This window comes from Eubalaena glacialis, chromosome 14, assembly GCF_028564815.1.
Source record: "Eubalaena glacialis isolate mEubGla1 chromosome 14, mEubGla1.1.hap2.+ XY, whole genome shotgun sequence".
In the NCBI taxonomy this organism is placed as follows: domain Eukaryota; kingdom Metazoa; phylum Chordata; class Mammalia; order Artiodactyla; family Balaenidae; genus Eubalaena; species Eubalaena glacialis.
The window spans coordinates 31,476,368-31,502,635 of NC_083729.1; the positions used below are offsets into that span (position 1 = coordinate 31,476,368).

At 38.6% G+C, this 26,268-nt stretch overlaps 1 protein-coding gene and 1 pseudogene across 5 annotated transcripts in view; one reads left to right on the forward strand and one right to left on the reverse strand.

Annotated features, from left to right (window-relative positions):
• Positions 1 to 293: 293 nt before the first annotated feature.
• Positions 294 to 6,646, forward strand: LOC133104958 (DNA polymerase subunit gamma-1-like; annotated as a pseudogene).
• Positions 6,647 to 11,084: 4,438 nt separating this feature from the next.
• ATL2 (atlastin GTPase 2) overlaps positions 11,085 to 26,268 on the reverse strand; it is a 68,598-nt gene continuing 53,414 nt past the window's right edge. For 2 of the 5 annotated variants that reach the window (XM_061168686.1, XM_061168689.1), the window contains 9 exons: positions 23,682 to 23,732; positions 23,326 to 23,382; positions 21,774 to 21,866; positions 19,480 to 19,618; positions 18,581 to 18,708; positions 17,394 to 17,450; positions 16,398 to 16,469; positions 14,469 to 14,900; positions 11,085 to 12,322 (listed from right to left, as the gene is read on the reverse strand). In XM_061168686.1, the coding sequence (XP_061024669.1) occupies positions 12,203 to 12,322; positions 14,469 to 14,900; positions 16,398 to 16,469; positions 17,394 to 17,450; positions 18,581 to 18,708; positions 19,480 to 19,618; positions 21,774 to 21,866; positions 23,326 to 23,382; positions 23,682 to 23,732 (1,149 nt within the window). In that variant the 3' untranslated portion in view covers positions 11,085 to 12,202. Of the gene's footprint in view, positions 12,323 to 12,454; positions 12,812 to 12,908; positions 12,924 to 14,468; positions 14,901 to 16,397; positions 16,470 to 17,393; positions 17,451 to 18,580; positions 18,709 to 19,479; positions 19,619 to 21,773; positions 21,867 to 23,325; positions 23,383 to 23,681; positions 23,733 to 26,268 lie in introns of those variants that run through there. The other 3 variants (XM_061168690.1, XM_061168687.1, XM_061168688.1) reach the window with 3 other exon arrangements.

A 26,268-nucleotide genomic window follows, 5' to 3' on the forward strand; every position in this document is an offset into this window, starting at 1 on the left:
GCCACTAAACCAGCAAATAAGATGGGGTGCAGTGGGGAGTGCTGACCATTTCAGCTGAGGCCGTTGGTCTTGGGTGTTAGGGAAAATAGGAGTGCTTCCTTAGACATGCCGGAGCAATGTTCACAAACTGAGGGGTCCTCCTTGTACCTCCCCACAGAATGCTGCAAGTTAGCAGGACTAGAGCAACCTTAGAGAAGTAGAGGGCCACCAAGAACTCAGATGCTCGGGAATAAAGGTTAGGGTCACTCCACCAGGTAAAGGCAGACCAAGTTGTGGCTGAGGGCAAAGGTAACATGGAGTGGGTAAATATCAACTATAGCCTTATATTTCCCCTTGCAGGTGAGTTATGCTATATAAGAATATATGTTAAATTTTTCCCCTCTCCCTTCCCCAGATATATAGTGTATATAGCCTCTGTGGATTTATTTTACAATTTATCCATGGCTAACAGGGCATTAAGAAAAGAGTGTGTTTAAATTAGAAGAATGAATATCAAAATTCTGAATATGGAGCTGAATGCAATCAACTGAAATTTGAGGCTTCCCCTTTTGAGGAGAGAGTAGCATATTCTGTATAAGAGATTATTGCATTGTGTTCTGCAGGCTGGAGATTTAAGGATGGAGGGAGGGTGTACATTGATGTTGGGCCTCCAGAGGGTGACTGCGGTGGACATCTGTCCCTACCCCGAATCTTTCAAACAGCTTCTTCTCGCTTGGATAATTCTCCAAGTATAAATCCTACCTCCCTCATCTGGAATAACTTTTTTAAAATACATTGAAATTTTGAAATTAATACAACAGGTGTGTTAGAGTCTACCAATCAGATATACATGTGTAAGACTTTGTTTTGAAAGTGAATTTTCTGAGAAAACAGGGAAGGTCCAGGCCAGCAAAGGCAGCCAGTTCTGAAGTCAAGTGGTGACGGGACTGTCTCCACCGTCCACAGCAGAGTTCACGTGTTTTGGCTGGGCTCCGTTACATGGTCAAATCTGAGGTGTGGTTCTGAAAGTTGTTCCTAGCAGCTCAACCTAGCTTCTCCAGAAATTCCACAAATTCCTAATAGCCTTTGTGAATCCCTTCCCACATAGACTAGCTAGAGAGGATTCTATCGTTAGAACTAAGACGTCTGATTAGAATAGAAAAAGTTAGTAGCTATGTGCCCAAGGCAGTTTGCTTTGCCTCTCTCAGCCTCAGCTTTGTGATCCTTGAAAACTTTCAAGCACTGTTGTAAAGACCAGAAATAATACAAAATGTCTTATATCTAAAAAAACTCTATGGAGAACCGTATGGAGGTTCCTTAAAAAACTAAAAATAGAACTACCATGTGACCCAGCAATCCCACTCCCGGGCTTAATTCAAAAAGACACATGCACTCCAATGTTCATTGCAGCACTATTTACAATAGCCAGGACATGGAAGCAACCTAAATGCCCATCAACAGAGGAATGGATAAAGAAGATGTGGCACATATATACAATGGAATATTACTCAGCCATAAAAGGAAACGAAATTGAGTTATTTGTAGTGAGGTGGATGGACCTAGAGTCTGTCATACAGAGTGAAGTAAGTCAGAAAGAGAAAAACAAATACCGTATGCTAACACATATATATGGAATCTTAAAAAAAGGTTCTGAAGAACCTAGGGGCAGGACAGGAATAAAGACGCAGATGTAGAGAATGGACTTGAGGACATGGGGAGGGGGAAGGGTAAGCTGGGACGCAGTGAGAGAGTAGCAGCTGCATAGCATAGGGAGATCAGCTTGGTGCTTTGTGACCACCTAGAGGGGTGGGATAGGGAGGGTGGGAGGGAGAGGCAAGAGGGAGGGGATATGGGGATACATGTATACGTATAGCTGATTCACTTTGTTATACAGCAGAAACTAACACAACATTGGAAAGCAATTATACTCCAATAAAGATGTTTAAAAAAGAGAAAAAGAAAATGGGGTTAGACTAGGTAGGGGTTCTCAGTCCTAAGTGCACAATAGAATCACTTGGGGAACTTTTAGAAAATGGATAACCAACAAGGACCTACTGTATAGCACAGGGAACTCTTCTCAATGTTATGTGGCAGCCCAGATGGGAGGGGAGTTTGGGGGTGAATGGATACATGTGTATGCATGGCTGAGTCCCTTTGCTGTGCACCTGAAACTATCACAACGTTGTTAATCGGCGATACTCCAAAATAAAATAAAAAGTTAAAAAAAAAAAAGGAAGAAGGTATCAGTGTTTATCTCCAACAAGTTCAAAGTATTCAAGATAATTGGTTTTTATATTTTCTAAATTTCTTGCATTTTATAATGAAAGGAAAAAAAGATGTTTTTATTTGGGGGGATTGTTTAAAGAAATGAGTTAACAATATAGTCCCAATTCCCACTGTTCACAAGTGGAATTTGGTCTGTCTAACCCAGTCTGTTTCTGGTGACAGGAGCATGACATAGGCCTTGAAGTATTAAGAAAAATCATCCAAAACTTGGAAATAACCAAAAGACAGTTACAGCATGTCCTTTCAAGGTCATACTGGTGCGTTGTTTAACATGCCTGCCAGGGTATTTCTTAATCTAGGGCAGTGGTTCTCAAAGTGTAATCTAAGGACCCCTGAGGGTTCCCCAGACAGTTTAGGGATTTTGTAAGGTCCTCCCTTTCCAACTACATAACTGTGTGAGGCCAAATTTTCCTCATATACTTCAACCAAAACAACATATTGCAACATATGAACGCAGAAATTGATATAAGGATTCAGCTGTCTTCTGATAAGCCAATTGAGTGTTCTATTTGCAAAAGTGTAAAACAATGCCTTTTTTCTCAAAATATATCTGAAGTTATTTTTCATTAAAAAATGTTAACATATAATGGGCTTGTTATTTTTATTTTTAAAATACAGTTGACCTTTGAACACACGGGTTTGAACTGCACAGGTCAACTTATAAACGGATATTTTTCCGTAGATACCAACTGCTGTGTTACATGATCCATGGTTGGTTGAACCCAGAGATGTAGAACCCAAGACGAAGGGTGGACTGTAAAACTATTCCTGGATTTTTGACTGTGGGAAGGGTGGGTAACCCTAACCCTCACCTTGTTCAAGGGTCCACTATAACTAACATTTAAACATTTGTGTTTTAGTTTCTAATAAGGTGAATATTGATAGATCACTGGGATCCTCAGTTTTTAAGAGTATTAAGGGATACTGAGAACAAAAGTTTGAGACTCGCTGAGCTACATGTTTGACTTTGCTATTCACTTTGGAGGGCTCAGATCACTCAGCACACTCATTTCAAAACACGCTTCCTGGTAGACCACATAATTCCTGTTCCTCCGCTTCTGCTTCAAACCAGCTTCGCCATCTTAACAGTTTCCTCATTAAGGAGGTGAATAAATTTGACTAATACTCATTATATATGTATGACAGTCAAGTTTGATCTTTTGAAGATTATACTTTGATAGGAGGTGTAATCTCTGCTGATTCATAAAGACATTTACGATTTAGCCCTGGGGTTCTTTTCTTTGCATTCAAAGGTGGATGAAGCAAGGAACACTATGAAAATCTCTTATTCTTAAACATTTCCCTAATGAAATGAACTAAGACATCTGCGATGATCAGCTGTGCCTAAAACTACTTTGTTCCTCGAGGAAAGTATTTAAGAGAGAACCAGTCCAAAGCTTGGGAAGCAGAGCGGCAGTTTTAAAAAAATGTCTAAGGTTAAAAATGGGTCTGTAATTTGGGAGAGACAATATTCACTTTAATATGGAAGAATATACTTTTTTTTAAACTTGTTTTATTTTTGGCTGTGTTGGGTCTTTGTTGCTGCGTGTGGGCTTTCTCTAGTTGCGGTGAGCGGGGGCTACTCTTCATTGCGGTGCACGGGCTTCTCACTGCGGTGGCTTCTCTTGTTGTGGAGCATGGGCTCGCGGTGCGCGGGCTTCAGTAGTTGTGGCTCGTGGGCTCTAGAGCGCAGGCTCCATAGTTGTGGTGCATGGGCTTAGTTGCTCCGCAGCATGTGGGATCTTCCCGGACCAGGGCTCGAACCCGTGTCCCCTGCATTGGCAGGCGGATTCTTAACCACTGCGCCACCAGGGAAGCCCTGGAAGAATATACTTTTAATCTACTGTTAATAGCTGTCCTTTCCAACACAGGCTCCACCTCCCTCTCAGGTAAACAACATAAGAACATAATTTCAGCTGTCTGCAGAAAACTTTCCTAGTCAGTATAAAATCAGCAGAAATTGATTACCCTACTACCCATTAGGAAACACTTCTCAAATCCTTCAGCTCCAGTGTGCATCAGAATGATCTGAGAGGCCTATTAGACATACAGATTTGAGTTCATTGTACAGTGTGGGGTGGGGCAATACTGTGCATTTAAAACAAGCACTCCGGGTGATTGATTTAAAAATACACAAAACCACACTTTGAGAAATTATCTAGACAATTAAAACCTGTTGAACTGATCTCTTCCATTTTTCTAAGAATCACCATGTATCCTTAACATCTACATGCCAAGTCTGTCTACGTGGTCCGTAAGGCACTTCACAATCTGACTGGTGTCTCACAACTTCCTCTCCCACCACTCCATCCATCTCTGCCCTACAACCACCTCCTATCCTGGAGCCCAACTGGCCCACTGCTGCATTCCTCCTTGCTGTTGACCTCTTTCCCTCTCCCTTCCCCTGCCTGTGCAGGACTGTTGATTTTTCACAGCAGTGCAATAGCGTGGACAGTTCCTGGCTATTTGGATTCTAAAGCCAGTAGACCTGTCTTCCAATCCCAGTACCCTTTGGTAAAAGTGGCCGAGCCTGGGGGGGTCTGTCCCTACCTAGCCATCGGGTCCCTGTACAGGAAGCACTGTCCTGAACAGGGGAAGCAGCAGCTGGAGCTGCAGGAGGCAGACCTGGCTGAGGAGTTCCTGCTCACCGACAGCAGCGCCATGTGGCAGACGGTGGAAGAAATGGGCTGCTTAGAAGTGGAGGCCGAGGCCAGGATGGAGAACTTGCGAGTGGCAGTTCCAGGTCAGGCCCTAGCTCTGACTGCTGCTGGTGGCCCAAAAGCCAGCCAGCCAGCTCATCACCATGGCAACGGACCCTACAATGATGTGGATATCCCCGGCTGCTGGTTCTTCAAGCTGCCTCACAAGGATGGTAACAGCTGCAATGCTGGCAGCCCCTTTGCCAAAGACTTCCTGCCCAAGATGGAGGACGGCACCCTGCAGGCTGGCCCAGGAGGTGCCAGTGGGCCCCGTGCCTTGGAAATCAACAAAATGATTTCTTTTGGGAGGAATGCCCATAAACGTATCAGGTCCCAGATGGTGGTGTGGCTGCCCAGGTCAGCTCTGCCCCGTGCTGTGACCAGGCACCCAAACTATGATGAGGAAGGCTGCTATGGGGCCATCTTGCCCCAGGAGGTGACCGCTGGCACCATCACTTAACGGGCTGTAGAGCCCATGTGGCTCATTGCCAGCAACGCCCGACCTGACCGAGTAGGCAGTGAGTTGAAGGCCATGGTGCAGGCCCCACCCGGCTACGTCCTCGTGGGTGCTGACGTGGACACACAGGAGCTGTGGATTGCAGCTGTGCTTAGAGATGCCCACTTTGCTGGCATGCATGGCTGCACGGCCTTTGGGTGGATGACACTGCAGGGCAGGAAGAGCAGGGGCACCGATCTACCCAGTAAGAGAGCTGCCACAGTGGGCATCATCCATGAGCACACCAAGGTCTTCAACGATGGCTGCATCTATGGGGCGGGGCAGCCCTTCGCGGAGCGCCTCCTAATGCAGTTCAACCACTGGCTCACGCGGCAGGAGGCAGCTGAGAAGGTCCAACAGATGTATGCAGTCACCAAGGGCCTCCGCAGGTATCGGCTGTTAGATGAGGGCGAGTGGCTGGTGACGGAGTTGGGCGAGTGGCTGGACAGGATGGAGGATGGCTTGGTTTCCCTGCAGGATCTACGCAAGATCCAGAGAGAAGCTTCTAGGAAATCACAATGGAAGAAGTGGGAGATGGTTGCTGAACAAGCCTGGATGGGGGACACAGAGTCAGAAATGTTCAATAAGCTGGAGAACATTGCGATGTCTAACACACCACGTACCCCGGTGCTGGGCCGCTGCATCAGCCGAGCCCTGGAGCCCTCTGCTGTCCAGGGGGAGTTTATGACCCGCCGTGTGAATTGAGCGGTGCAAAGCTCCGCTGCGGACTACTTACACCTCATGCTTGTGGCCATGAAGTGGCTGTTTGAGGCGTTTGCCATTGATGGGCGCTTCTGCATCAGCATCCACGATGAGGTTTGCTACCTGGTGCGGAGGACTGCTACCGTGCTGCCCTCACCCTGCAGATCGCCAACCTCTTGACCAGGTGCACGTTTGCCTACAAGCTGGGTCTGAATGACTTGCCCCAGTCAGTCGCCTTTTTCAGTACAGCCAATATTGACCAGTGCCTCAGGAAGGAAGTGACCATGGATTGTAAAACCCCTTCCAACCCAACTGGGATGGAAAGCAGATACGGGATTCCCGAGGGTGAAGCACTGGATATTTACCAGATAATTGAACTCACCAAAGGCTCCCTGGAAAAATGAAGCCAGCCTGGACGGTAGCTCTGCCTGGAGGCTCTGTATTTGCTCCCGTGGAGCTTCATCGGGGCGGTGCACGCTCCTAAACTCAGGCTTTCAGCTGTGCTTTTTGCAAAAGGGCTTGCCTAAGGCCAGCCATTTTTCAGTAGCAGGACCTGCCAAGAATGATTGCCTCTAATTGACGGTGCAATTGAGTTCAGAACCAAGATGCCAACGTTGGTGCAGGCTGTAGGACAAGGGAGCATTGTTGCTTGTTGGGTAAAAAGAAAGCAGAAGCCCCAAAGTTCACATTAACTCAGGCATTTCACTTCTTTTTCCTTTTCTTCTTGGCTGGTTCTTTGTTCTGTCCCTCATGCTCTGAAGCAGTGCCCTAGAAGGGGAGAGAAGTAACGCTCTAAATGTGATAAGCCTGCTCGGAGGCAGTGGAAATAAAAACAAAGATCCTTTATCTTCTCACCCAAAAAAAAAAAAAAAAAAAAAAAAAAGTGGCCAACCTCTGTGAGCCTCAGATGACTCCTCTATCAAAACAGAGGTTAAAATACCCACCCCAAGGTTATTATTACACCAGCACTGGCGGTATTTCGTTTAGATGCTAAATGTGTTAGTTTGGGGGTTTTGCCTCCTGTAAAACCGTCAATCCTCCCTGGAAGAACTAACTGCTGTCTCCTCTGTTCTAAGCAGTGCTAGCATTCCTAGAGATACTCGATGTATATAAAAACCCTTATCTCCTTACTGCGCAGATCTGTAAACCCAATTCTGTTAAGGACTTAAGAGCAGATACTTAAGAAGCTGCATTAGATCAAATCAGTATACTGAAGTTCTAAAGATAATCCAAATCCTTAAGGGTAACCTAACCTCACTCTACCCCAAAGTTATTATACCAGATATTTTTTACTTAATAATCACGTTCCTTAGCATTTTGAGGCCAAGGGGAAATAATGCAAACACTGATACTTTCGGGCCCATAGCAGTCACGTAACCACCTCGCTCATGTATAGCGGATGGTATGTGTTTAAATACAGAAGGTGGGTGAAGGGGATGAAGTTGAACAGTCCAGCCCATGTTAAAATACTCTGAGCATTTACCATACACAAAAATACCAGATAATATGAAAGATTAAAAGATGCATGAAGTATGGTTTCTTCTTTCCAAGGAGCTTAATCCAGTTGAGGAAAAAAACTTACTGATACTGCTTTTCTCCATAGACAAAATAACAATGACCACCACCCTCCAAGATTCATCATGTTTTTTCTGTTCAGGAAGCAGAGGGTGTAAAATTAAGAGTAGGTATGGTTTGGAAGATAGATGCACGTTTCACAAATATCATCCCCATAAAAGGGATTCAGAAGAATGTCTACCAGGATTTTGATATATGTTCTCATCTCATCCTCCTCACATCCCTGAGAGGTAGGTATTACCTCCATTTTATAGATGAAGAAGGTGAGGCTCAGCTGTTACCTAAGTGTTTGCCCAAGTTCACAAAGCTTGGAAGTGGTGGTGCTGGGAACAAAGCTCCGTTTTAACTCCAAGGTCCATCTCCTTTTCCTGGAGTTGAAATTCAAGTAGTCTTCCAGTTCTAGGTTACATTAAGTGTTTAGGGGGTCTTCACATTTTGTGTTTGGGAAATCTAAACTATGCCATTTTAGATGACCTTTCTTGCTTGCTCTGTCAGTAGCTATAGACCCATTTTCCTCCACAATGACCATGTTGTTTGCCATATAAACATATTTGTCAGAAAGTTTAAAATTAACTGTTATTTAAATAACAGCCCAAATTACTCCCATGCCCCACCAAAAAAAAAAAAAATCGTTATGGACAAGCTTCAGGAAGTAGTTATCAGACTATTGGCCAAATAGAGCCAGCAGATGGAGCCTTAAGACAAGCAAAACTGAGTACAAATTTTCTATGCTACCTGCTTCTCTTCATATTTGATTCACCAATCCTGTGAGAGGGCAGGAATTGTCATAAAAAGTAAGGAAACTGTTAGCAGAGATCCAAGGTCTAGTGCTCTCTCCTCAAAACCCCACTTACCCTCAGAAGGGTCAAAGCAACCATGTGAGCATTAAAGAATTACTTAATGGCCTAGAATAATGTCAGTTATGTGAAAAAAATATATCATGTAGAGGGTAATTCTATTTTTGTGTAAAATAAAAATTGAGTATGTTTTATGCAATATAGCGACGTGTCAATAAGCACAGGGAAAGATTTCCACAGCACACACACCAAATATATGGTTACCTCTGGGGTGTATAATCAAAAGGACCGGAAGATTTTCACTTCTTGCCTCATGTGACTTGTTCTTTTAAAGTAGTATTATGGGCAATTTTCACCTTGTTTCAGTATTAACAGAATCTTTTTTCTCCACCTTTAGTACCTTTCAGAATGCAGCTAAGACAGAGCTTTGAGTTAGGAACGTTATTCATCTGTATCTGAAACCTTCCACTGACTCAAACCCTTGGAGGTATGGAGTTGCAGAATCCTGGTTTGCAAGCCTGAGATACCCGAGACACCTTTTTTGATAAAGTGGTTTCCTACCACACGGACTGTTGTACAAAAAGTGCTAATGTATATTTAAGTGCTTGATTGAGCTATGCAAAGGCTATGATCCCCTCTTCTCCTAAGCTTTTTTACACTCATCTTTAGGCACTTTTGACCTGGTCAACTGCTAGCTTTGGCACTGAAGAATCGAAAAAGTCACAAACCTAAAGAGAACATAATAGGAGCTGTACTGCACTCAAGTATGTCAAGGGTAGATCAATTCTTCAGCCTAAATTCCAGCAAACTGCAAATCTGGAGAGAAAAATTCCTAGGATCTGATAGAAGACTTAGGTAGAGAAGGTGGCATTTCTCTGTCCGGCTTGGGAAAGCTCTAATGTAGCTTTGTTTGCCCAAAAGCCAAGTGGAAGGATTCTCTCTGACAGAGGCTCCAGACTGAATCCAAGTAAGACAGTCATTTGCTTAGTAAACTCTGGCCAAGTAAGATGGCTGCCTGAAACAGCTGCCAGCTCTCCAAGCTGATTCTCACCATCACCCCACAACTAGGACACAAAGGGAAAAACATTTAGGCGCACAGATCAATTATGGTCAAAGTATGGGAAAATGCAAGCCAGGAATGAAGCTGCTGAAACCTAAGAGTGTGTGCAGCAGACCCAAGCAACCCGCACTAGCAGAGAAGCAGCCCGTCAGAAAGCTTTCCGTAAGGTCGTTTGACCTCAGTGGACCATTAACAGCAACGTCAGTGTTTTCTGAAATTTCATGCTATATTTTAACAGGTTCTTAACCAAGTTAAGACCAAAAAAAAATTTTTTTAATCCCACAATAATGAAACAATGTAACTAACACCAGCAGCACCCACACCTACAGCAAGGGTCAAGTCCCTAGCTAGCCCAATTCCGGAAGTAAAACAACTAAAGGAAACCCTGCTCAAAGTTCACCGAAAATATAAACCCTCAAAAATTAAATACTGCTCTTCAGTTTCACAAGTAGAATATGTTCAGTGAAGCAAGGATGACTAGCTATCTTCATGAGAGACATCTAAGGCATACTCAATAGTAGGGGCACAAATGATTGTCCCTTCCACAAAAGTAAATTATATATGTCTTAATTAGGAAGATAGACTGTTTGTTATTAAGTTTCTTTTTTAAAAACCTACCTTATAATATAAATTACTAAAAAATTATATCACAGAAAATATACTAACACAAAACTTATTTCAGCAAACAGTTTTGAGTTTGTCTTTATTCCCTTTTATTGCTTCTTGCTTAGCAATGTTCAGAGTCTTCCAGCTGAAACCAAAGTACTTTCTTAGAATCCTTTATAGAATTGTATCTTTGGGGAAAACACTCTTTCCAACAAGAAATATTAAGAAATCCAATGGTTTAGATTTCACAACTCTTTTGCTTAAAAATAAATAAATAACCAACCTGTCTTTAATTTCAGAAGAATTGCTATTATACAACAAACTTTTTATTTTTTCCATTCATAAAAACAGTCCACGGCATTCATAAAACAGGGTGGTAAAAGAAATAAAAAGAGACACATTTCAGGTGGATTCTGTTTAAGAACAGATGAGTTGGTAGCAGTTTAATACAGATGGAAACAAATACAATCCATATAAAAACAGGATTTGAAGCAGGAGGCAGATATATCAACCAAAGTAAATTTAGAGCTTTCCGCCATGCAACTCAACATCTGAGTTCTCTTCACTTAAAAACCAAACTAGACGCTTTAATAGGTGTTCATAGAGAAGGCTACAAAAGTATTACAAAATGTTAGCCTTACATACACCACAAAAAAGAGAGAAACAAAATTAATAAATCCCCTAGGCTAATCACAACAAGTTTTCCCTAACAGAGACAGACACAGAAAAATAACTTTTTACAAGCTTAGATTCGAGGTATGAGGTACGATACCTTACAGCTCTCACTTGGGTGTTTCCCACTCATGCTCTTTTCAGTATAAACAAATAGGTTTATGTAATGGAATACATATTTGAAGAATTCCTTAAAAAAAAAAAATCACAAGTTCCATTTTATATATACAAATTTTTAATTATGTACTGAAAATAAATTACAGGAAGGAACTTTAAAATGCAACAGAGGACAAAGTCACGATAAACATTCCCATTGAATTCCCTTGGGGGGAGGGGGTGGGGGGAGGGTGGTGAGATTGCAGTGCTCAAGAAGATAAATATCACAAATATATCAAAAACTTCAAATTGTCTATGCATTCACACACTGACATGAGCCACAAACATTCCTTCACAGGGACTGTACTCATTAGCCTACCACAGAACCAGATTTTGTCATAAACTACAAAACTTTTAATACAAAATCGTATTTATATATTTATAATTCATATACATGCCCTACCTGTGATTTTAGAAAATAAAAGCTACACACTGTATACACTCTTAACTCATAGCTGTAGGCAACATTTTTGGATGGAATTTCTCCCCCAATAAATTAACGGCATATTTTATGTACATGAAGGCTAAACTGCATAAAGACAGTTCAGTTTCCCAGATATGCATCTCCTTTTAGGGCAGGTTTATAAATTTAAAAAGGCAAGACAAATGTACACCTCAGAATCACTTTCTTAGCTACAAGAGTTGTCATGTAATTTCTGTGAAGTTTCTGATACATGCATTTATGTAATACTGGTATTGAAGGCAGTAAAGCAATATATACTTTTAATGTCGTGGCTCAATAAAGGCTTCATTGTCATTCCAAACTGATTCTTGATACAGTGATTCATAACTTCTCTAAAAATTAAAATTTCAATGGGACACTGTGTTAAAGAGACTCTAAATAGATTTCTTAAAATATTTCCCTGAAATATCCTTTACATAAGACAAATTTCACTAACATTAGATTAAGTAAAAAGGGAAAAAAAAGAATTAAACATGGTACAAGTGTGCATGAAAACTAATGCTCCTCAGCCCATCTTCATGCCTTAGGAGCCATGAACAGAATGCTTAAAACCAACAAACAATTTCACACTCTGTGGCAGCCATCTGTGAAGCCAGTTATACTAAACTACTTCTACAGTTGATTGTAAACTTTGGTTTATTTTTATTTGAGTTCTCATTGTACAGCAAGCGTGAAAAAAAGAAAGAGTGGAGTCCATGAGTAGATGAACTGTCAGTCTGTCTTTAATCTGGCATGATGAGACACCTGGTCAGTCAGGCCTGCTTTGATAGAGTTTGTTACAGACTGCCTTATGTTTTCCTCCATCAAATTATCACCCAAGGGCTTCAATACCTGTGGTATGAGAAATGTGCAAAACAAATAAAAACATGAGGTAAAAAAAGGGTTACATATAAAAATAGATATAAAAATTCAATTCAAAGCAATGAAGAAAATAACCAGGAATGTGGGAAATAAAAAGGTGCTTCTCCCAAAAAAAGTTATGATGCTACAAATAATGCAGTTAGACATTTTATAATGCAACAAAAATTACTTTCCTCCTATTCAAACCATTTACAATTCCTATGAGATGGATGTGCAATTCCATACCCTATATGCAGCATCAAATCTGGTATGTATACAGCATTTATGCAGACCGGCCCAGACGGTCCTGCTTATTGTCCTACATGTATAAGTGTGAACACTTCGGATAGAGAAAAAAGTTAAAAATACTGTCTAATTTTTCTTCTTGTTATTGTTGGATGACAGTCTCTGTCGCTGTGCTGATGAAAGAGCACGATGAACCATTCGACGTCTAGTAACTTCAAACAGTTTGGAAAACACCTAAAACATGGAGTGATTCGTTAGGAGAATGACTCAGAGTGCCTTGAAGTTAAAGAACTTAAGACTACAAGAATTTGAGACTTTGTAGGTTTCTCACCTTCCTGGGACTCCTCTGAAGCAAAAGAAAAGAGAAATGCAAAAAAATTTAGACAGGTGTTGACACAGCACAGATCTTCTGACTAGTGATCATCTTACCTCAACTATACTGAAAATAATCTTACACACTTTAGATTCTTCCATTTACTTGTTTTGTAATAATGGCACCTCTAAAATCCTAGAATCAATGCTGTACGGGAGATGAGTGGTTTTCAAAAGAAGACAATGTACAACTATCGAAATTCATGTTGCAGAAAATTAGTAATGGTCCAACATTTTTAAAGTAGGTAATATTTTAAGTGACATTGTGATAGCTTTTTTTTTTTGAGGTTGTGATAGCTTTTAATCCATCTTCTGTCAGAAGATATCAAAGGAATATAAAGAATGAGATTATTTTTAAGATATAAAAATTTAAATTTTACAAATATCCAGACACAAGCTTCCAAATCAGATCTGAATAAATAGAGCATTTCTATAAAGAAGAAATATAAAATCCAAATTAATATAGTGGGTCACTGTATAAAATAATAATGACATTATTAATAGAAAAGTCAACATCCAATCAACTTCTTCAGTCTTTGAATTTAAAGCCAAAACCAACATGGACCTGCATATCTTAGATCTTCAAATAAGCCCAATACTTCATCAGCCCAGAAATGGTATCTGAAAACACCTTTTATAACTGTCCATCAGTAATAACTGTAGTTTTCACTCTGGTCCTTGACATGATGCTCAAGTATTTCACGATGATCATTTTAATGACAACATCCTTAAATGAAATTTTCTTAACACAGGTAATTCCAGACAACAGTTGGCTGATATACAACAAGGCTTTCCTTAGTAGATACTTGTCAGGCCCAACTTTGAATTCTGGTTTGAAGTAAAAAATCATGATTTGAATTCTGGTTGAGATAACGGATTATGATTAAGAAAAGCTGGTTCTCTGTTTGTGGTGCTTTGCTTTGTTCATTAGTATTTCCATAGTACAGAGGTCAAACAAAGTTTCTTGGATGTAAGAATTCCCTATAAGATTGTTCTTTGTAGTACATCAGTAGATCACTACTAACTTCATGGAAGGCAATGAAGACCCAATATTTTTCCTGGAATATAAGCATGCCTTGGTTCTTGCCAATATTAGTAAGAAACTTCTTTTGCTTTCCTAAAGCAAAATTACACTTCTAAACTTCTTTCCTTACCTTCATAACTCTTGCACTAATTATATTTTCTTTTCTTAAAAAAAAAAAAAATCCTTAAAGACTCTGGCCCTGCCCACTTGTCTGGTATAATCAGGCCTATGACTAAGAATCTATCCAAAGGATACTACAGATGTAAGCCAACCAAAGCACACTATAATTACAACTTTAAAGGGGAAAAAAAACAGTTCATACTTTATATTCAAATTATGCATCTAAACAAAAAGGAAACTATCCTTTTACCATTCTCCATATAAAGGAAAAGTAGGTATGCAAATACTGGGGGTGGGGAATGGGGGACCGGAAGGAGGGGTGGGGAGTCACAGGGATAAGATTAGTCACTGAAAAACCAAAAGACAGATACCAACCTGTTCCCATAGTGTTTCAGCAATCTGATCAATCATTGTTCCAATTTCTCTGAACTCCCCAGAGTATTTAACATATGCCCAAGTACAAAGAGACGTCAGTGCTAACCCCATGACAAGGTTACACAAGACGGCTATAGAGTTTAGGCCAACGAAGCCAGTCAGTCCTGAGATTATATACATAGCAAACATGACTGCAAACAGTGTGGCAGGGGTACGAGCAGCATAGAAGATATTTTTGCCATCATTGTGCTTTATAAAATTTGCATAGGTTTCTTCTATTTCAGCCTCAAGCTGGTCCTGATAACGACGGCAGAATTCATCTCCACCCATTTTTTTTACTGAACGAAACTGTTTAATCGCCACTTCCTTGAGATCCAGGTGTCTTCGCTCCAGATCTGAAGGTGCAATGTAAGGCTTGTCCCCACCACATACCTGTACAGGCAGGGTTACATTAGGACAGATTACATGCTGGAAATAATTCACACTTGAAAGAAATTCCCTGATCATAATTTTTAACCTCAAAAAGTCAAACCACCTACATGGTTTAGTTTTAAATCTGTTCATAATACTTCACACATTATCATAACCTACTTATTTCTTATATGTTTAACTGACTCAAGCAAAATAAACTTTCCAAAATTAATTATATTGGTATTAATTATATAGCAATAAAGACAAAAAGAATTATACTGCAATCTGTACCTGACTTCACCTGATCCAGCAATACACCAAAAGAGTACAGAAGATTGCTGGCAAGAAAGTGGGTAAAAGATAACATAAAAGGGAACACTCTTGCACTGTTGGTGGGAATGTAAATTGATACAGCCATTATGGAGAACAGTACGGAGGTTCCTTAAAAAACTAAAAACAGAACTACCATACGACCCAGCAATCCCACTACTGGGCATATACCCTGAGAAAACCATAATTCAAAAAGAGTCATGTACCACAATGTTCACTGCAGCTCTATTTACAATAGCCAGGACATGGAAGCAACCTCAGTGTCCATGAATGGATAAAGAAGATGTGGCACATATACACAATGGAATATTACTCAGCCATAAAAAGAAATGAAATGGAGTTATTTGTAGTGAGGTGGATGGAGTTAAAGTCTGTCATACAGAGTGAAGTAAGTCAGAAAGAGAAAAACAAATACAGTATGCTAACACATATATACGGAATCTAAGGAAAAAAAAAAAAAAAAAGATCATGAAGAACCTAGTGGCAAGACGGGAATAAAGACGCAGACCTACTAGAGAATGGACTTGAGGATATGGGGAGGGGGAAGGGTTAGATGTAACAAAGTGAGAGAGTGCCATGGACATATATACACTACCAAACATAAAATAGATAGCCAGTGGGAAGCAGCCGCATAGCACAGGGAGATCAGCTCTGTGCTTTGTGAGCTCTAGAGGGGTGGGATAGGGAGGGTGGGATAGGGAGGGTGGGAGGGAGGGAGATGCAAGAGGAAAGAGATATGGGAACATATGTATATGTATAACTGATTCACTTTGTTATAAAGCAGAAACTAACACACCATTGTAAAGCAATTATACTCCAATAAAGATGTTAAAAAAAAAAAAAGGATAACATAAAAAAGGTACTTTATTGTTTGAGTTAGCGAGCTTAGCATAGAAATTGCTATTGCCCTTCAGCTGATGTTGCTTGCATCAGAAGCTACTAATAGCAGCACTCTGAATCATGTGTCAGGAAATATTTCAGTGTGGTCTATGTAATAACTTACTATCCGTATCCTGCACTAAAACCATGGGAATTATATTCTTAGTCTATTTCCAGGAGAGATGATAAAGGGAAATTTGGGAATGATGTAACCTGACAATGTATAAGGAGCACAAATTGGTTCAATTATTTTAAATATAAAAATCTTCTATCTTACTCTAGTGTCAAATTTAAATTTTAGTTACAAACCTGCTCCATACTTTTGCAATAGATCTCTCTTGCTCCTGCTACTGCAGCAAGATTATTAGCTTCAGCTGTTGCCTAAGAAATAAAATAAAATGTGCCAATTTTATGTGAAATACCTGATAACTATAAATTCTGATTAAGACAATAAATTATGTACAATGACCAAGTCTGAAAATGAATCAGAGAAAATATTATCAACTTCCAGTTTTCCTTTCTAATGGAAGGAAACACCAGTATAAAGGATATAATAATTGCTTCTAATAGGACTACCTGCTTAATATTGTTTTGCTTAGGTTTGTTAAAGTGGGTTTGTAGAAAATACCACATATGTCCAGGAAATTATAGAGAATTAAACAGATACAACCCTAAAATGTGTCAAGTCCCCAGGTGCAAAGAATCAAGAATTACTCATACGGTCCTCTCTCTCATAATCAGTATTATACACAAGATACATTTTTAGATCCACAAAACTGCTCATTGTATGGGTTTTATGAAAAAAGTTTAATCCACTATAAAACTGAGAAACTGCCCAAAGTAGCAAATTTTTTAAAAAATGAATTAGGTTAAAATAACACTGTCCCTAAAGAACACCTTCTTAAAAAAAAGAAAAACAAAATCTATATTCACCAGACCCAGACGTCTATCATTAATATCAAGAGAAAATAAGCCTTATTTCAAACAACATTCATTGTCAAAGACTCAGAGAGCAGAAGCAAGGCCCTTGCTTTGGCAAGGCCCATATGAAGCTATCTTCTGAAGCAGAAATTCTCCTACACTTTTTGAGCAACTGAAGAGAAGGCACCGAGGACCCTCATTTCTGGTGTGCAAGGTGTGCAACCTGTAGTTACAAAAACTCATTAAAACTTCAGGACCCATGCCTTAAGTATCTAAAATGTATTTGCATGGAAAGAAACACTACCCCATTTCCAGCATTTATCTCTAAAGCAAAGATTTTTTTTTCTCCTTCGTAAATAAATGTATGTACAACACACACACTACCTGAAGCATGGACTTTGGATGTGGAAGTTCCTCTCCTTGATAAATTTTAATGTAAGCCTAAAAATACAGAAGACTCATTATATTCATAGGTTATGCAATTTGGCTCCACATCCCCAAAGAAAGAAAAATCATTAAATAGAAAAATGATTCACACTATTATAAGGAAAGTCTAGGCTTTAAAAATCATACACTCTCATTCCAACAGAGTTAACCCTATTCTCAACATTATTAAGTGTGTATGTTGCTAAATAATATCCTAGAGAAATGTCTCTAAATATAACTCCAACTTGGCATTAAAAGTTATGTCTCATATTTAAAAGTTATATATAAAATGCCATCTACTTTATGAAAAGAAATCCATAATTCTCCCCTACTGCCAACATTTCAAATAAATATGTAAGAAAATATTTTAACTCAGTATTTTACTTTGACCAGCTTAAAGTATATTTCAGTTCAAGGGGAAAAAAATTACTGAATTTGTGGTTTAAGAGTAAGAAAGAAAGATGAAAGTTTTTAAGTAAGTTCCATATAGGAATCTTTCACCTCAACTTTCTACTGACTCTAAATTAATTCATAACTGAACAAAGATAGTATGAAAGTGATCAAGTGTCCATTAAATAATACAAAAATACACTCTTAGTTAACTGTATTTCCCTTCCGCCTATTTACAACTACAATGAATAAATACAAACCTCTACAATAGTCTTGCTCTGGCAAGCAAGCTATAAAGACTAGAGAACAGCAGAGGGGGAAAAAAAAATCTATGCATAATTTACTTGAGCTCAAACCCAGTCTGGATACTTTCAGCTGCTGTTATCAAGTCCCAGACTCTGAGAGAAGGCTTTTGTGAGAACTCAGGATACAGAATTATGCTCCCAATACCTATTATCATTCTCAAATGATAGAGTGGTATTATAATAGTATGGTGAATGGTTCTTCTTTCCATATCAGAGCTGGAGAAAAAGTAAGATAACTCTACAAAGAAATAAAATCACTGTCTAGAAGATACATGTTGTCTGCTACAATCTTAAATATTCTTAAATACTGATACATCCAATTCAAGGCAAAAAAATATAAATTTTACTTTTTTGCTCTAAAATAAAGAAATTTCTTGTACATACAGATGAGTTTTAAGTCAGCTATATTTCTATCTTAGACAAAGCCATTTAATGTAAGAATTTTCCTACCTTAAAATATTCTACAAGATCTCTACAAGTGACTTTAGATCCACTTATCTCTTTTTCTACCAAATTTTCTGGGGCAAGCAGCAATGGAACCAGATTTCGAAGCTCTCGTTTAAACTCTTCATCAATATCTAGTGGACATGAAATTAGTCAACATGTTAGTTCAAAAAAAAACGGAAAGTCCCCATTGGTAAGAGTTAATAAAATTCTATTTCATAAAATAAAAATACGCTACTTAACTGTAGATTCATTTCAAAAAACTCATCCAAACACATCACACTGTCACATCTCCTAGGAAAAAATATAACCACCCCTCCACTCTACTACCCCACTTCCCTCATCTCCCAATAATTCTTTCAGCCCAAATAATAAATAAAACTATGGCCTACCAGCACAAATTCCACATCAAGTATTTTAACTAAACTATCCTTTCCAAATGGCAAGCAATTCATGAAATTGTATTAAATTTTAATACTAAATTTTGTTTCTCCAGCCATACTGTTAAAAGTTTTGTCAATCCTCATGCCTTTTGCCATCATGCTCAAAATAATCCTAAAACATATACAAAAAATTACACCATCACCCCCAAACAGACTTAAATCTAATTACATCAATATAATATATTGGTAATGCTTTTTAGCAGACTGCAATCAGATGAAATACTGAAATGTTCTTAGCCTTCAGTATTTTTAGGACATCAGTGCTGAGCAACAGACCACATTATAAAATGATAATCAATATGCCAGGTGTTTGCAACAAACCAATACATTACAATCACACCATTAATAATGCATCAAAATGTCCTCCAGTATAAAAGAGAAAATTTAATGAACCATGTATTGTTTTTAACTTTCAGCCTCTAAAACTTAAGTTCTGATTTTAGCAAGAATGGGAATTCCCACCTTTCAATCTCCCATCAAAACTAGGATTAGTTGCAACTTTAAGACCAGGATGTGGCAAAAGGAAGCAACCAAGATTTGAGAAACAACTGTGAATGTGCTTCCTTACATTCTGTAGCTCTTCATGTTGATTTTGTTTTACCTGGGGACAGAAGGAGACAAGGTGAAGGTGCAAACAAGAGAAAAACACATTTTTTTAAGAAAGATACGTACTCACATGCATGCACACTAACTCAAATGCTAGTCTAGATGGGTGTTTCTTGACAATAAAATTTTACTAAAGACCCATTTCTAACCATTTGCTATGACCCCACACTGTCTTAAACCAAAAAAGTTTTTTTTCCCCATGTTAGCTGCCAAGGATATGAATAAATACAAATAATAATTAATCATAATATCTAACACCAGAACAACAGGTGTGGTTGTGATTTATAAACCAGTAAATAAATTAAGAATTTGCCTTTAAAGTACTTATAATGGCAAAGAGAAAAACAAAGTACTAATTTGCCTACAAATAAAAAGGTCAGCCCCTGAGCAAAACAACAGATAAGGCGAAAAGCTCCAATGCAGTCCAAAGAGCCTTAAAAATTTATTAGGATTTCGGCACTCACTCCAAATGATTATTTATGATTTATGCTAGTTTATCAGTGTTTTGCAGAAGAGAGAACTGCTATGTATTTTCTGGAAAGAAATCTTAATGTTAGATTTTTACTAACTACTTATCCCAATATAACTCACATATTCTCCCAAACTCTTCTCAAAAACCATTCTAAAAAACATGCACCATTCGTAATCAACAAAATCTGGAAACTACCTAAATCTCCATCAAGAGTAGAATGGAAAACCTGCTGCCTGTTCATACAATGGAATACTGCATAGCAATGAGAATAAGTGAACTAAACTACATGCAACAATATGGATTAATCTCAGAAATGTAATACTGGGCAAAAGAAGCTGGACACAAAAGAATACATACTGTATATGATTCCTTTCATAAAAAGTCCAAAAACAAAGCCTGTTGGAAGTCAAAAGAGTAATGAAGGATTTGGGGGGGGGGAGGGGGCGGGAGTTAGTGGATACAGGCAGTCGCTTCTGGGTGGTTACATGGCTATGTTCAATTTGTACAAACTCCTCAAGCTGCACACTTATGATCTGAGCACTTTTCTGTATCGCTTCAATAATATATTTAAAAACCTCCTTATCTTTGAAGTACATAATTCTGAATTTAGTTAGTATGCCTGATGTGCTGTGGGTTAATTTCTTCTGAACAAACCAGAGAAAACGCTGATGAATGAAATTATCTCTGACAAGTCTAGAAATGCCTTTCAAATAATCCAAGAAATGAGGAGTTGGTTTTGATCTCATTTTAGGATTAAGGAAAATTACATTATACCCTAAGTCTTTGAATGTGGCTGCGAAATTAAATGCATTTTTCCATAGGAAACAAACAAAATTTTATTACCCCAAAGAGCTAAACCTCCTACTTATGAATAAAGGTATTTTTATGTATCTTTTGTGGACACCAGTAGGTAGGTAGTATCTGACCTGAGGGTTTCCCAAAGTACTTCCATAGGAGGGTACCTTTAGGAATAAAGGATCATGTCGGTGATGTTATTTTCCAGGAATGACTTGGTGTGGCATTTTGCATAGGCCAGGCCAGGAGTTTGGATATTTGGATCCTACTCCCAGTTATCAATAATTAGTTAAGTGACCAAGGGCAAGTCACTTCTCTGGGTCCCAGTTGTGTGTGTGTGTGTGTGTGTGTGTGTGTGTGTGTGTGTGTGTGTGTGTGTGTGTGTGTAAAGGCTATACTAGATAATGTTTAAGATCCCTTTTTTCTCTATATGCTGCCACTCAACGAGATAGTATTCCTTGGAAAGAGAGTCTCACATCATCTGTGTTCAATGCATCCACACTAGATTATCCAGCCTGTCCCAAATGCTCGGAAGCTCAGCTGGGCCAGAAAGAGACATGCCTGCAACCTGAGCAGATCAAAAAGTTAGTCTACTTCAAACTTTTATCCTTTGAATATTGATTTACTGAAGGGGCAGTTGGCTCTGGAGAGAAATATCCATTCCTTAACTTCTACTTGAGGGCATTTCTATTGTCCTCTTTCACAGGAGTGCTACCATTTTACTTCTCGTCAATTATGTATGCAGTTATCTGGGTTAACCTGGGATACTCAATTCGTTCCAATGACACTTAGAGGTTGGTAGTCTAAGCAGCAGTCCAGACAGGCCACACCTTCCCCTGGGGCTTGGTGCGTATGCTCTCCTCTCTAAGAAATGGGGGCTTACCTGCAATCTCTTTTCAAGGAATTGTTTTCCACCTTCCAAACCATATGAATGTTCATAAGGATAACTCCAGTCTCGAATCAAAAACATTAATGTCTACAGAAAGAAGGGAAACAAATTGAAATCATTTCTTATAAAATTTTACCAAAAATTACTACTTTAAAAACTGAAGCACCCCTTACTCCCCAAAAACAATCCTTATCAAAAGTTATAGTAACCAAATGGCTTAATACTACTCATAGTTATATCAAGAGTCTACATAAGCCAACAATACTCCCAGCTCCTATACCAAGAAACTACCTCCATTTGAGAACCTCACTGTGTATAAGGAGTAACCACAAGCAATAATACGGGATATTTTAAAAAGAAACAAAAGACATATCAGGGTATACAGATCATAATTTTAAGTCAAGATTGTGTAACTAGAAGACCAACTAACCTAATTCTAGACCAATTAGTTCTTTTCACAGAATTTTTTATTCCTATATGCTTAAGTTCCTCAACTCAGCACTACTGACACTTTGGGTCAGATAATTCTTATTATCACGGCTGTCCTACATTTTGTAGGATGTTGAACAGCACGTCTGGCCTCTATAAACTAGATGCCAATGGCATGAACTTCCTCCCCAAAACTGTGACAACCAAAAATGTCTCCAGACACTGGCAAATGCCCTCTGGGTGGCAAAATTACCCCAGTTCAGAAAAACTGATATAGGCCAAATAGAGTATATTTCATCATACACACAAAATGACACCATAACCTGCCCAAATATTTCATAAAAGTGATCACCTGAGCCAGACAAGACTGAGGCAGAATCAATGTAACCCACTAACAGAATCACCAGGGATGCTATCACACAGGAAGGACTTCACACACTGATGAGCAAACGGGGTGGAGTCATTCTCACCTACTATAACACAACTAACCAAACAGTACAATGTCTACTTACAAATTACACTTAGTTCAAAAAAGAATCTATCTGAAATTAGCTCTGTTTTTTTTTTAAATCTCTAATGATAAGGCTCCACAGAAGCAAGCAGAGCATATGCTTCTCAAATCAAGGTTAATTTCTGACTTAATATTCTGTAACTAGCATTTAAAAGTAATGAAAAAACACATGGGGGAGAGATATAATAAATTCTGAAACTTTTCTATTTGAAACAAAAATAAAGAATAACAGGTCTAACCTCAACTTGTAATATACCACACACACACACATGCACATGTACAACCAATAACATTTTCTAGTAGTTTATCACATATAAAAGAAATTTACATGACTGTCTCATGTTTTGGAAGTAATATCCAGTTAAGAGAAATGTTATTAACCTCTTTAAGTAAAAGTATTAAGAACCAGTCTACATTCATTTGTTCTATTTCCTATCCTGTAAGCTGCTACTGATAAGATGGTGATGACATTACCATAAGTTAGTTTCAATTCTACTAGATCTGTTGTTAAAAATTAGTTTTGCATAATGTCCTCATATCTCCAGAGATACAAGATGATAGCTTTTCATAGATAAATTTTTTTTTAATGATAAAATATTTATTTACCTGAAATGGCTTCTGGTAGATTTCTTCCATTGCAAGTCTGCCGTATTCTGTAAATAACTATTAAATCAAATTATTTAAAATAATGCCCCCGAAGAGGTTGAAAGAAGACATCTGTAAAGCTATTCTGTATCAGACGACTAGATGTCAGAGCCTTTAAAATCATTTGAAAGCCAAGCATTTAATTTTTTAAGACTGCGTATACTTTAAAATTTCTTCTAGTTAAGAAGTCGTACATCTGTTTAAAACCATATAATAGTCAATCTTCTTACAATATTACAGGTTCTTGGTGTAAAGTCACAACAAAGTGGGAATTAAATTTTCAATACTTTGGCATACATTCTTTGAGACATACATACTTGCAAGTGTTGAAGATCATCTTCTTGAATATTTTGAGACAAATTATACACCTGTTAAAACAAATTTTTGTTTTTATTAGTGTTTTACTTTGAATACCCAGCTGTGTATAACTTTACTTGTGGAAATGAAGGCTATTTTACACCTGAGCACAAATGAATGACTCAGTCACTATCTTAACCAGTGGTCCATGAAAAGAATTTTCTTTTTTCCTAACAGTCAGGATAAAACATTAAGGGGGAAGCAGTGGTGGTAAACTACGTAAAAATCATGAATATACGCATATGGGGCCAAGAAGGCAGCAGACATTAAAAAAAAAGTATATTACACAGTAAGTTTCTTTAATGTTACGACATGATTTTTTTTTTTAAGTGAAGAGTTTCCCCAACTACCCAACTGTTTTTTTAAGTCAATGAATGTGAAGGGCATAGTTCTATTGGTTTGGCCAAAAAGTTCATTCGGGTTTTTCTCTGTAAGATGTTACAGAAAACCCAAACGAACTTTTTGGCCAACCCAATACAAAGATAAATTCCTCCTTGGAGCATTCATAGTATATAGTTTATGGTTTATTCAGTGGGTGCCTCAACTAACTTGACTCTAATATTATGGTTATCGTTTTACTTAAGCAAACTCAGTCTAAATAACATGAAAATTTTTCCAGACTGTGGTAGCTAAAACACACACACACACACACACACACACAAACACACACACATACACACACCCCATAGGTAGCACTCTTCCACTTTCCACGGCCCATAGACCAGAGCTGGTAACGGAAACTTAAGTACTCTCAAGAAACAGCAATTGGAGAAAAGATTCACTAGGTCCAATCCTTCCGAGTCAGGTCTTTAAAAGATGACCTAGACCACCAAAGGAGAAAAGTGGGTGTCCACAGTTGTCGCCTCTGCTAGGAAATAACTTATATCTAAGAAAACAGGGTTACTCCAAATATAGAACAATTTGTTCTAACAGCAAATAAGTGATAATCTAACTTAATCACTTGGAGGTCAAGAATATAAACAGCCAATATAGCCCAGCAAACCTAAAATGATATTCTCAGTTGACTAATTCCAAACAGGTTCTTAAAAAGTAATTAATGATGAGGTGATTAAACTCTAGATTTAAACTTAAAAACTGAAAGCATAACCAACCTATTCTCACCCATATGGGCCTTAGCTTTTAGAAAATAGGACCAGATCCTTTCATTGTCAGGGCCAGGTTGTAAATAGCAAACAGAAAAGAAGATTTGTTTATTGTGGATCATTACTACTTAGCATACTCTGTTGTACTTAATAGATGCTCAGTAATTATTTTTTGAAAGAATAAATGACAAAGGGATCAATTTGTCATTGATCTATCAGCCAGATAACTTATGTAAGGAAGGAGAGAAATCTAGCCTCAAGAATCAGGAAAGAAGCAATAATAAAAACTAATTTTAGGGACTTCCCTGGTGGTCCAGTGGTTAAGACTCTGCACTCCTGGGACTTCCCTGGTGGCACAGTGGTTAAGAATCCGCCTGCCAACGCAGGGGACACAGGTTCGAGCCCTGGTCCGGGAAGATGCCACATGCCATGGAGCAACTAAGCCTGTGTGCCACAACTACTGAGCCTGCGCTCTAGAGCCTGTGCTCTGCAACAAGAGAAACCACCGCATTGAGAAGCCTGCGCACCGCAACGAAAAGTAGCCCCCGCTCGCCGCAACTAGAGAAAGTCCACGCACAGCAACACAGCCATACACACATACATACATAAATTTATTTATTTATTTATTTAAAAAAAAAAAGACTCCGCGCTTCCAATGCATGTGGGCACAGGTTCGATCCCTGGTTGCGGAACTAAGATCCCATATGCCGCACGGTGCGGCCTTAAAAAAGAAAAAAAAATTAATCTTCTTGATTATTTAGTTTACAAACCGTTTTCTTATGCATTATCTCATTTGGATCTTATTTCTGACTGCACACAAAACCACATGTGAGATAGGCAAGATGGGCAAAATCTTTGTTTTACGATAAGAAAGTGGCTGAATGGCTTTACGTGGTTGTCCAAAACCAGTTCTCTTGCTATCATAAAGTTGAATAAAACAAGAGAACACCATGGTATAAGTTTTAGGACAGAGAACTTATAATTTAATGCAAGCCACAGAGCCAGCTAATCTGAAAGGCTATAATGTGATAATATAAACACAAAGATGTGGCTCCTGTTTGCCTCAAGGAAATGGCAGTTGTGCTGCCCTGCAAGATCAGAGAAAAAGAGGTAGGACAAACTGAAAAAAAGAGACCCTGAGGGTCCCCAATAACATCACTTAGTTTGTAGTGACAGATATCCCCATCCCTATAATAAAAAGAAGCCACTTCTCTTTTATCTCATAATAATTCCAAAACTTGTTTCCACTCTGACCGCTAGATACTTCGAATTGAGGAAGAAAGGAAATGGGAACTTTAATAGAAACTGGTCATACATTCCAGATATTAATAGAAAGCACAAAAATTCCAAGACACTGTGACGGTATCACCTATAATCTACCATCCATAAGAAATATTTCTTATCTCTGGAGAAGCACATACTTTTTAAAACATCTGCAAATATA